This window comes from Xiphias gladius, chromosome 24 (assembly GCF_016859285.1).
Source record: "Xiphias gladius isolate SHS-SW01 ecotype Sanya breed wild chromosome 24, ASM1685928v1, whole genome shotgun sequence".
Classification (NCBI taxonomy): domain Eukaryota; kingdom Metazoa; phylum Chordata; class Actinopteri; order Istiophoriformes; family Xiphiidae; genus Xiphias; species Xiphias gladius.
This window is the reverse complement of record NC_053423.1, coordinates 17126137-17138916: the sequence shown is the minus strand read 5'-3', so window position 1 is coordinate 17138916 and position 12780 is coordinate 17126137. Positions and strand designations below refer to the sequence as shown.

Sequence of the window (12780 nt, the reverse complement as noted above, 5' to 3'; positions counted from 1 at the left end):
ATGAAATAAGAATCTATGTTTACTGAACAGGACAATTTAACATTTAAATTTCAGGTAGATTAAGACCTTAGATTATTTTGTTGAGCGACAGGTAATTAGGGGCCTGTATTCTGTAGCTTTACAGTAAGCAGAGTGTTGGACATGTTGGAAGACAGCAGAAAAAAAGACAAGGTTGAACAAGGTTGAGAAATTTGATTATTAATACATCTCTGGGGCTGAGGACACTTGCAAATGACTAATATACAGTGTAAAACGTTTTTTACTTTTATTATTTACAAAATGAAACAAAAGTATTACAAACTAAATGGATTTGGAAGCTGTATATATAAAAAAAAAATGAATGGAAATCAAATTGGATAGTGTTGAGAAAATGTTGAATACTGGCTAGATGAGAAAAGCAAGGGCTATTGACTTTTGTGCATATGCATAATTTAATCACTGACTTGTTTGGGTTACCCTGTACAATTTGTTCCCAGATTTTAACAAATGACAAGACTAAAGACAAACAGGACCTATCAAAATAAAACCTATACAAATGAAGGATATTAAGCACAACAAAAAACATTTACAGTCATGTCTAACTCTGTCGTTCCGGCTTCCCAAAACTCACAGCATGTAGACGTAGCACCTTCTCTCACTTCTTTAAAATGCTCCAGTAATACCACCTCCAGTATTTTTCCAGTAACTGAACAATTACAGTTTGATGTAACACTGGCCAGGATGTTTTACATGAGCAGTTTAATGTGTGTTACCCATTAATGCAAATCATAAATATGAGTGCACCATGAAAAAACATAGAAAAATATATTTGGATGATCAGGCCACTTGTTACACTGAAATGTGTTACTGTTTATCCACTCCGTGCTTGATAAAATTAAGTGTTTTCATTCATACAAAGTCTGGATTAATGGTCTGTCACACTGTTAAAAAAAAAATAAATGAATAAAATAAATAAATAGGTACAATACAATAAAAGAAGAAGTTGATCTCCTGTCTGCCAAATATAGGTTTAAACATTAACTGTTTGAACATGGTGCCAAAAGCTATTTTAACATAAATTCATATCTCTGATCAAACTGAAAATTAGTATTGTTAAGTATGTTTTCTATGAGTAATAATGCACAACTATTTTTGGAATCACAATAAACACTCAAATAACTATATCTGCACATTTGTACCATACATAAAAGTTACAATTTTTTCTTTTTTCAAATTTTCCCGAGCTACAATAAAATTCACCTGCGTCTATGGGCTTTTAGTCAAAGTCATCATTACGCTCCTCCCCCGCTTTCAATTCCAAAAACCGGGCCATGTGTTCAAGTCGTATGGAGCCTCGATGGATCCATTCTTTATGTTGATTGTCCTGAGTATGACACAAACACCAAGTTATATCAGAATTATTAAAAAACAAAAAAGAGAGGAAGAGAACATCATATGAACACCAGCAGTGCTAAATGATACTGACCTGAAAAACCACCTGTATCAAGCTGCAGTCGACCACCTGCACCTCACACTTCTGCTGGTCTCCGTTTAATTCTACATTAAAGGACTGTCCAACTCTGTACTGGGTTAAATGTGGGTATGGCCAGTCCTTCAGGTACTGCTTCATGAAACCTTTGTGAGGGCTGTCCGGAATGTCCTCTAAAACGTCTTCCACTGTTTAAAAAACAAAAAGTCTGTCACTCATCTTGCAGTCACTTTGGATGAACATGTTCACCAAATACAATTATGTTCACTCGATACAAACAACTCAGGGACCTAATCATTGCTCCATGCCCTACACATGGCCAAAACTCATTAGGTTACCTTGAAAGCACCATCACATACCATCACCATCATATATAAATAATGAATAGTTAACAGGTGAAATGACCTGAACTTTCAATAGCTCACATGGTTAATTTAGCATAATGTACATCTTCACAGCAGTCTCTCTTTTCATGAATCATCTGCAATCACTTCTAGTTTGCTGTTTTTTTGATCGCTTTCAAGCTCGTCAGTGATACTCATCACTTCCTATACAGATGTTTCACATTAAAAGCATTCCAGCAGCTCAGGGGGCATTATAACTGCCTTTCCTGGTAGGCTTTTAATGTGAAACCTAAGCAGGAATTAGTGAATGAAAAAAGTATTTGTGCTAAAGAAGAGAAACTCCAAAAAACAGGATGGTGAGTATGACATGATTATTATCTTGCATTGATGGATTTAGTGCTGTTGAAATTTAATTAACACTGTCTTTGACAAGACAACAAGTAAACATGGAGGGCGTTTAAGTGCCCATTTACAGAAAACAGCATAGCCATCACATTAAAACTGGAGTGGATCAGAAAACAGGGAGGCTTCCGACCCAAATACGATGAAATATAAAATATGAAAAAAGAGGAAATTAGAAATAAATGTCTTTCTCTAATCTAAACCGATTTTAAATAAAGGCCTGGTTCTTGCTGAAGTAGAGGTAAATAAAGGTCCTGGATAGGATATGAGAATTTACAGTAACTTGCAGGACAGTTGGCTTCAGGTGTGGAGAAAAACAAACAAACAAAAAACAAAAAAAAAACCTATAACCAAACTTACATGGTCTGCACACCAGGTGAAGTAAAGGTAAACCAACATAGACCGGCGTGTGATCATCCATAAAGACCAAGAACCTGAAAAATTAAATCAAACCCTTAGAAAAGCATTTGGATTTTCTGGAGGGGGTTTTGAGGTATTAGTTTCTTCTAAAAGTGCCCAAGATTTAGGTGGTTCATAGATGTAGGGATAAACACTCAGTCAAACACACCTTAGGCGGTTCTTTCTGCTGGGGAGCTCTGCCAAAATACCAGGCTGGAACCGGAACTTGTTATCTTGACACTGGACCGCCACACGAGCGCCAACATACAGCTGCTCCAGCTTCGGTGTGGTGTCAAAGGCAATGTGGTGTCCAGAAACTAGGCTTTTCCCCTTTTCTTCAAAGCTAACTTTGTACTTCAACCGGCCATCTTCTGCAAAGAGCAAAATGTCAATAAGTGAAATGGGTAAAATCACCAATATGTAATTTTTTGCTTCCTTGTGGTTTATAATTAATCATCAAAGTGAAAAACATAGTTCTCTCTAAAAACCATGTTGTATCTGCGTGTGAGGAATATGTGGCATCTAGATTTTTGTATGTGAAATAACCCACCTAAATGACAAAACGATAATTATTAGGGCTGCAACTTATGCTTAGATTATTTTTACTGATTAATCTTTTCATTTTTGTTTGATTAATCTATTTCAATTCAGTCTAAAAAAAACGTCAGAAAATTGTTAAAAATAGCCCACCACATTTTCACAGAGCCCAAATTTACATGTTCAAATTGCATCTTTTGCTGGATCAAGAATCCAAAACTCAAAGATATTTCATTTTTTAAATATATAAAAAGTAGTAAAAAAAGCATCACATCCTCATATTTGATGATCAATTAATCATAGAAGTCGTTTATCAAAGTCAATTTACAAATTCTCTATCAATACAATAATCAATTAATTAAATAACTGATTGAAGATATCTAGCAACAAGGTCTTTGGATGTACAGAGCACAAGATACTTGTATTATGCATCCATGGGTACTTTGATTTTATAGATTTATTTTGTTTTACTGTTGTTTTAACATCTTTATGATCATACTCCTGCTTAAAAATATAATTTTCGTACCCTTTGTAACAATTTCCACTATTTTCCCCCGTTGCCATCTCATGGGCCCCTTCCTGGCCAGCACCATCATGTCCACTTTGACCTCTCCCTCTGGCAAGTTAGGACGGACCTTTGTGGTTTCATAAGAGGAATGGGCAAAAGCTGAGGATATTATTATGGGGCTTATATCTGTCACTGTGGAAAAAAACAGAAAAAACACACAAAATGTGTATATTTAAACACATGAACCTCACGGATTGTAAAGTCCTAGAGTATTTTTCTTTCAACCATTGCTATTCATCTGTGAGTGGTAGTGGTGTTCAAGTAATGGTGTTGTTTGTGGCCTTACCGTTGTTGTTGTTGTTGCTGTTACTGCTTGTTGGTGGTGCAGGTGTTCTCGTTGTGTCAATTTTTGTCGGTTTTGCATTTTTCTGTTTATTGGTTGAGACTGAAAAATCTGAATCACTAGAATCATCTCCTGGCTCCCACTGCATATCAGAGTCAGAGCTGCTGAGCGACTCGTCTTCACTGTAAAACTGCTGAGGCGTTGGAGGCCGTAGAGCACTGATCTTATATTCAGGGAGTCTGGTCAAGACCACCACTGCTTTTTTTATTAGACTGAGAGAGTCAGAGCCATTTTCCAGCTGTGTCCTCTTGCTACAAGTCTCATTTATGGAAGGGATAGACACACATGGGGAGTCAGACATATTTCTGCAAAAGAAAAAATCTTTGGTGAAATTGTGACTTACAACAAACAAAAAAAAACTACAACAGAGATCAGTGTGTCCCAGTGTGTCAATGACTAGTCAATGAATTGATTAGCTGATCCAAAGAAAATTAATCGGCAACGATTTCGACAATCACTCAATTCATTGACTCAGTCATTTTTCAAGAAAAAAAGGCCGAATATTTGCTGGTTCCAGCTTCTCAAATATGTGAATTTGGAGCTTGTTTGAATGATATGGTAATAAATGAAAATTTTGGGGGGGATTTTGGATGGTAGGTCAGTTAAAACAAGCAAATTAATGTGTTTCCCACTATTTTTTGACATTTCATAAACTAAACAATTAATCAAGAATATAATTAGAGGGTTAATCAATAATGAAAATAACAGTCAGTTTCAGCCCTATTTTATTCATAAGTCAGTTTGGCTAGATTTTCCTTTTTAGATATCAAAGCTGAACATGAGCTTAGTTAAAAAGAAAACTACCATGTGTTTATGTTTTCATTTAACACAATAATGTGCTTACTATCGTCATCTCTTTCTTCATCAGATTCTGAGTCTCTCGTTTTTTACCCTCTCCCCAAACCCCTAGAGCTCTGACATTCCTGTCTCCGTCTCCAACTCCAGCTCCACAACCTCTGCAACACATAATTATTCTTTTTTTTAATTTTTTTTTTTTATTTAAGATCTGGCTGGGACAGCAGCATTACAAGTTTCAGACAGGACAATACAACATCAGGCACATAAATAAACAAGACTAGGTCAAAACCTAGAATGTGGTTGGATCACCCTTTATTTTTTTTTTCTCTCCTGCTCTCAGTGCTCCCAAATACAGTAATTTAATATAGGCAAATTCCCAATAAAGCTGTTCTCATTGACATGTTTTTCTGTCTCTGTTGTTGTTGTAAACGGAACAAGTATGAAATAGTGATTGAAACGCAGCCCATTAAGACCACACGTAAACTGGCAGTTATTTCTAAGCCATTTCCAAGCTGCAGCTCTGCACTGCTAAGAATCTTGATTTTACAACCGCGTCATCGTCTAAAGAAAAAAAAAAAAAAAAAAAATTACCATGCACATACGCTAAAGAAAAGGGCTGTGCTGTGATTTCGGCTATATTTACTTGTAAAATTATCACTCAGAGAAAGTTAGAAGCTCATTCACATCTATGCAGCTGCAGTACGGTCAACTGAATAAGATGCTGAGAGAGATGTGCCTGTGGAGGGAAAGCCTGACCTTGCGCTTGCAGGGCAATACTGACGACTCTCTTCTACGGAAAGTTCCTAAGGTTTGTCCAAAAGTCGCTAGATTTATCACTAGGTGCTTTTTTTCCCACTAAAGAGCTGTGAAAAGTCAGTATATTTGGTGACAAAGGCGCTAAATTGGCAACACTTATGATTCAATAGAAACTGTCTGTGCCAATTCATTTTTAAAGAGCAACAGCCATGGGGGAAACGCCAACACTCAGCCGGCTGACCAATGATGTAACTTCAGCACTCACTCACTCAGTCACTCAGCAACATTCACCTTTATAGAGCTAGCCCCACTGTTGTTGTCCAGCCAACAACACTGAAAACCAGGTAACAATATACAGTACGTGTGGTTTAAAATAAGGGTTTGAACTCTAGTAGATATCTCACGATTCAAGTGGATGTTCAAGAAGTAAGATACAAGGACACAGATTACAAACTACAGCCCAACCATTATATTAGCAAGGTCAATAAATCGTCTGACATAGAGCTGCAACGATTACTCGGTTAACTGATTAGTCAATCAACAAAAAATTAATCAGCAGCTATGTAGTAGACACAGCTCAGCATCCTTGGTATGCCACTGAGGAGGTCATGGTGGGTATTATTCAGTTTGTGTATGGACCCGAGGATCTCATTTCACTCCCTCACACTAAAACTATCACACTGACATTAAAAAGAAGGGGTGAGTCAACCCACTCCCAGAAAAGACCAGCTCTAAGCACAACAGACAGATATATGACAGAGGCCTCTTGGAATTAACAGGGCCAAAAAGACATGAGGCAAATGGTAGAAATAACCTCTCTCTCACTACGGACCACCCGACTTCAACATCAACTGCTGTGGGCCCTAACCAGAAAAAATCTCCAGAAACGGGCAACACACCTCACAATAGGCAAAACCATCTTCCTTCCTGTTCATGACGGGGTTGATGTCAAAAATAAGATGGTAGGTTAATAAATATTCTCATTCAGACCAGGTTGCTCTCCTGCTTATTCCTTTGAAGTAGAGACAGATCCATTTAAATGCGAGGCCACAGCTTCTGATATCAGACTGATTAATTGGATTTGCTGAAAAAAAGTAGTCATTCCGCTACAGCTGCAGTGCATTAATAATCGAATAATCATTTAAGCGATTTGTCAAGAAAAACTGCAAAACATTCACTGATACAAGGCTCTCAAATGTGAGAATTTGTTGCATTTCATGGTCTTAAAACACTGTTAATTTAATAGTTGGCGGTTTTGGACTGTTGCTTTGAAAATATAAAGACATTCGAGGACATCACCTTGGACTCCAGTATGTTGTGATGGGCATTTTTCACCATTTTTGTCCAAATGGTTAACACATAACAATGACAATAATCTGCAGATTAAATCAACAGTAATACTTGAACCATAACTCGTATCTTACCTGTTCTTGCGACTCGACTGTCCGCTTCAAAGGCAGAAAAGTGTGGTCACACCACAATAAAAGTGATTATGTTGTGTCGTTGCGATTAAAGCCGAAATTAGTCAACAGTTAAACTAGCTCTCAGGCTAGCATCACTAGCCTACACCAGTTAGGCCTGAAAGTACAACAGGCTTGAAAAGCACACAGTTGAAACGTCTTCTTGGTTTTTTACGGAAATTATGCAAAAGAACTTGCGCTGCAATTTTTTTCTGCTAAATAAGTGTGTCAAACAAAATTAGCACAAAGCACAGCTTCCTCCATTTTATACTTCTGTTAGTGTTGTCTTCTTCTTCTTCTGCTTCTTCTTCTTCTTCTTCTTCTTCTTCTTCTTCTCCTTCCTCTGGATATTTTTGTGGCACACAACCAAACGGCGCATTTACCGCCCCCAGCTGGCATGGAGTGCGGACCGGGATTATGAACCGAGATCCCTTTTTTTGATTGCTTGTACAGTCGAGAAGGTTTCTCACAAACCCAGAGGCTACACGAGCACCGCAGTTACAATAAGATCTGGGAGATTTCTCCTCCGCACAGCTTCGCAGGATACCTGCACAGATAGCATCGGCGTGGGCGCCTGTTCATGACTGTCGAGAGAGAAACATATTTAGAAGCAGCTGCTCCATTAGCAGACTATGTCATGGATGGATTAGGAGACAATGAGCCCCTGGGAACAGACACATAAAAGGCCCTCCCCTCCTATAAATCCCTAATTCTAATGTAGTAATGTAAGATCACTGTAGCCTAAGTATGTACTACACAGCTGTATTACATAGGAACGAATTATATGATAAAAAAATAAACCTAGGATTGCTCTTAAGATTGCCTCATGCTTAATATCTAAGGACTTAGATCATTATCAGGGGGAAAGTATGTGATAGTGACATCACTACCTCTGACTGAGCTCTCTGACTTTCCAGAGAAACTGATCTTGTTGTTCAAGCAGAGGCCCTGGGTTAAGACCCTCGATGCCTTAGGCTCAGTAGTTGCATTGAGTAATCCACCCACAGGCTATTCAAAAAGGCATTGTGGGCTCCTTTCAATCACTGTTTTATAATTTCATGTAACATCAGTGCAGTAGACATATTCAAACGGATGAGGTTGTGCTGATTAAAATATCAATTACTTGCTTGTACATTTCAGAGCTGAATTTTTACAAACTTTTGTATAGTAAGATATCCAGGGAAAAATTGGCCAAGAACCCACAGGGTCGGGTCAGAAACACTCATACAACCTGATTAATATCTTGTGACTTGCAAGAGTTTAAGTTGAATCCTTTGTGCGATTAAAAAAAACAAACATCTTATCCATTCAAAACTGCACAATCTGAAAATAAGCAGCAATAAGAGTGTACAATTAAATCTAGATTTCCTAGAGTCCTGCAGAGTCATGTTGCTGAAGGATTTCACTGTCTTCTCTCTCTCAGGTGATCTGCTCCTCCTGGTAGGTGGAGGTGGAGATGGAGCCGTAAGGATCCACCACCGTCTGGGCGCATCGCACCACCGTCACCAGCAGGAAGAAGCACAGGAGGAAGAGGAAGAAGAGAGCGAAACCCAGGTCCACGTCCACCTCAGACGCGGGGTGAGGAGCCTGGTCCATGTGGGCGACGATGACTGCTGATCCTTCTTTCAGCTGTCTCTTCTCCTTTCTCAGGTCAGCACCACGAGTTTAGGGACAGTACAAGTGTGTGCACAGGGGCTCTTGAGATGACGGGGGTGACTTCATGCCAGAAATCTAAATCAGAAAGACAGACAAAGATGAAGAAGAAGGTTAAACCAGGCTTCTAAAGGCAGCGACACCACACAACTCATGTATTTTAAAGCATCGTCATGGGTATCAGTGGTGGTGGAAGTATTTGGCGTGGAGTTTAGTTCAGTGGTTCCCATCCTTAGGCTTGGGCCTCTCGAAAGGGCCACATGACAAAACTGAGGGGCCGTGAGATGATTAACAGGACAAACCGTTATATAAATAAAATCATCTGAGAAGTGTGGAGGGGAAACTAGGGAAGTGCTAACCATTCGTAGACATATGAAACGTGACAAGGGGCCCAAACCAGACACTGCTTTTGTATAAGTGGTCATAAACCAAAAAGTTTGGGAGCCACTGGTTTAATCTTAACAACATTGCCTTTTATGAGCTTATCGTTTGTTTGTTTGATTTTATGTAAAAAAAAACCTTATTTTGTAATGTAATGAGTAACTCCAGCTAGAGTTGAAGTACAAAGTAACATCAACTAGAAACACTGAATAAGCCACGTACAAATACCAGAAAACTGTAATTTGTACAGTTCTTGAGTAAATGGCCTAATGGAAGATGCATACCACATAACTGTAAGGTCTCATTACATGATTTCCACACAGATCTGACTTAAACAGCACCCTAATGTGATAATAAAAACAGCGCTATTTGTTAGCTTTGCTCCTACCTAAAATTTCAGATTCTGGACTGTGCCCTGAAATTCGAGGGCTGTGGTTGTTTTCTTTTATCAGTTATTTTCCTAATCATCTGGTCTGTAAAATAGCAGAGCGCATTTAAAAATTACCATCTTATTTCCTGGAAAACATAGATATTGTCTTGAAATTGCTAATTTTGTTCTAAACTCAAAAATATTTTGTTTAAAAATCACATAAGACAACGAAAAGTGCTAATTTTTTTAAAGCTTGAATAAGAGAAATTCTGGCTTTTTTTTTTTCAGAAATCATTTTTTTAAAAATTAATCGATTGACAAAACAATTGCAGAATAACTTTCTGACAATCAACTAATCTTTTCCGCTATACAATTTTGAAATTTGTCAAGTTTACACTGTCAAAACATACTGTACTCTTCTTGGATACTTACAAGTTTGTCCTAACTCATTTCCCTGCCTTGGTTTTACTTTCAGGAATACAGCACAACACCCCCTCAGGTTTTACCAAAACAGATACATAAGCTCTCGCCAAATCGTTGATCATAACTTCACTAGGAAATAACAGTTATTACTTGCATTGTTACATGTGTTTACCACTGGATCATGACGTAGTTTTTAACTACTGCTAGTTGATTTTCAGGAATAATTTTTGAGTTAATAGACGGAGAAGCATGTCAGCAACAAACAGTAAATAACTGAAGTAATTTATTAATAAACTCACCATCCTTCCTGTACTGTCAACAGAGACCCAGGTGTTTGCTGCTGCAGAGTCTTGCGACCACCTGTCCAAAACTTTCAAAAGCTTACGTAGCATCTACGTCTTGGTTCCCTCTGAGGTTCCATATTACTCGAGTTACATAAGACACTCATCAGTTACCAAAGTCTTTGCTGTTGGAAAAACAAGCAGCGCGCACACACACACACACACACACACACACACACACACACACACACACACACACACTTGCATACACATGAAAGATACACAAGCATACAGTTGCACCTTGCGACCTCCCCTGCCGTGTTAAGCCTTTATTAATACTTAAGCAGGAATTGAATAACGGTCTACACAGTTCACAATTGAATCAAACACCCCACAGCTTTTGTCCTCCTGTCAGGAGGACCTTCATCGTTGTCACCAATTAGATTTCACACCACCGCAACTCAGGCACCTTAGGCGATGCTGAGGTCATTCTTTACACAAGGCTGAAAAGGCAACAGAGGAAAGAGGGGAAACTTAATGTGAAAGGAAAGGGCAAGATTTAAAGAGGAGGGGTAAGACAGGACACAGAAGGGGGGGCGTGGAAAGTAAAGCCCAGACGTTGGAGCGGGAGAAACAGGAGATGCATTAGCAATTAAATTGCGGGGCCAGATGCGAGAGCAGGGTGGAAATTGACCCTGCCGCCTTAAAATGGAGATTGCTACAGTGAAGCTGCCAGTGACAAGAACAGTGTGGAGGCTGAGGTGCAGAGCACGGGGGTAAAGTGATCCCACTCCATATGCAATTAGCCAAGGAGGCCTTTTAGGCTGCAGCCAAAATACTGCAGGGGAGAGTGGCAGAAAGGAGGAGGAAGTAAGAGGAACTGCTTTCTCTTTAGGATGGATGAAAAAGAAGCCCACTCTGATCAACGTTCTCAAATTTTCAGGCTGCGTGAAGACCAACTTTTTCTCACCCTGAAACTTCAAGACAATTATAAAAATCACTTGCAACATTTTGGCGACAAGAGCTCTTCCCAAAGGTTTCCCAGCCAGGTGCTGCTCAGTGTCTCATCACTACACTGTGCCATCTGACATTGTAATAGTTCCATGGTGCCTTCAGGTCTACTCTGCACCAGTGGAACCAGTGACTGATGGATGGTGCTCACGCTAGACTTTATTTGCTCCATTTACACAGTGACAGAAGTGTTTTCTTAGGACAGTATCAACATTAGGAGGCACATTTCTCAGATCCTGAATTATGGCTGTATCATTTGGCTGCCTAGTCCAAAGAAATTACCACACACTCCCCAAATCACAAAACTATACTTGTCCTCAAATTAATGAAGGAATCAAATTCTATGAATAAGATATTTTCATGCAACACAAGGAGTTAGAGTACAAGAATCATAAAAGATATTGCCCTTTGGACACCCTATAGACATACTTAGTGCTAAAAAAGAGATAATGAGATAAAACAATCAGACTGGAGGGACAATGAAATACTAATGCAGCTACTTTCAGTTTTTTTTATTGCTTTTTATAGCTGATGAAAGCTGAAACATTTACAGCAGGTGGACTTTGTGCTAAGAAATTTTTGTCAACATTTTTATTGTAGTTTTATAGCTGAGGACAGACTGGTGCAGTCTTAACACATCACCACTGAAGTAATCCAGAAGGGCTACGTGTTTACATTAGTTACATCACTATAGCACAATAATTTTAATGTATTAACCAATTACTCAATTAACATAAAATTTGTGGACAACCATTTTGACAGTTATTTAAGTAATTAAAGAAAAAAACGCAAAATATATTCTGGTTCACGCTTTTAAAATCCTGTGAGGATTTTGCTGCTTTTCTGTTTTATGTAATTATCAATTGAAGCATTTGGGTTTTGGACTGTTAGTCAGACAAAACAAGCAATTTGAGGACTGCGATTGGCATTTTTCACTATTCTCTGACAATTCATAGGGTGAACGATTTATCATTTAATACAAAAAAAAAAAACTCCAACAGATTAATTTCTCATAAAAACAGTCTTGTGCAGTTGCAGCCCTCTAAGATTTCAAGTTGACACAGTTTGCATCTGCATCATTTTTGAGAGAAATTCATTCTTTAAGTGAAGTTGGGTACAACTTAAAGAGCTACTATGTGTAATTTGTCTCTCTTTGGATTTTCTACCTACTCAGTCATTTGCATTTATTTGGCAGCAGTTTGGTTATATTTTCATCATTTTGCATATGATTTGATAAAACACTTTTTCTTAAACATCTGAAACCAGACCTTTATGTCTAAGTCAAACGGTCACTTCAGAATAAAATTAAAAGAACCAGAAAAGCATGAAAAGATTAGTTATCCACAGTTATCTTTATCATCATCATCATCATCATGATTTTACATCTCAGCAACACATAATGCAGAATAAAAACACTTCCTGTAGAAGCAAAGCTCTTTAGAGGGTGCTGCAGGTGATTGGTCGTCGTGAGCTGAGGCATACAAGAAAGTTAGGAGGCCCAGAGCGTTACAGTGCATGGAGTGTTGAATGCGTTTGGGGCACAAAGACAGCAGAAATAAAGACAAAGGGACAGAAACCGGGTCTGC

The 12780-nt window shown here is 38.5% G+C and overlaps 1 protein-coding gene across 3 annotated transcripts; it reads right to left on the bottom strand.

Moving 5' to 3' along the window:
• Positions 1 to 177: 177 nt before the first annotated feature.
• Positions 178 to 7392, bottom strand: setdb1a (SET domain bifurcated histone lysine methyltransferase 1a). Of its 3 annotated transcripts, XM_040121216.1 has the most exons (8): positions 7040 to 7392; positions 4906 to 5017; positions 4005 to 4366; positions 3677 to 3850; positions 2783 to 2984; positions 2575 to 2648; positions 1466 to 1656; positions 183 to 1363 (listed from the first exon to the last, which is right to left on the bottom strand). In XM_040121216.1, the coding sequence occupies exons 3-8, from the start codon at positions 4360 to 4362 to the stop codon at positions 1256 to 1258; spliced, it is 1107 nt and encodes a 368-aa protein (XP_039977150.1). In that variant the 5' UTR covers positions 4363 to 4366; positions 4906 to 5017; positions 7040 to 7392; the 3' UTR covers positions 183 to 1255. The 3 variants fall into 3 exon arrangements, with proteins under 3 accessions (XP_039977151.1, XP_039977150.1, XP_039977149.1); XM_040121217.1 differs by lacking the exon at positions 4906 to 5017 and having other exon boundaries at positions 178 to 1363; positions 2783 to 2981; XM_040121215.1 differs by lacking the exon at positions 4906 to 5017.
• Positions 7393 to 12780: the final 5388 nt, after the last annotated feature.

Excerpts from the sequence above, each read along its gene's own strand:
- setdb1a (XM_040121216.1), bottom strand. The coding sequence starts at position 4,362 with ATGTCTGACTCCCCATGTGTGTCTATCCCTTCCATAAATGAGACTTGT. Across the intron at positions 2,985-3,676 it reads AGTGGAAATTGTTACAAAGG|AAGATGGCCGGTTGAAGTAC; the intron begins GTACGAAAATTA and ends TGCTCTTTGCAG. Across the intron at positions 1,657-2,574 it reads TCACCTGGTGTGCAGACCAT|TGGAAGACGTTTTAGAGGAC; the intron begins GTAAGTTTGGTT and ends TTTTTTAAACAG.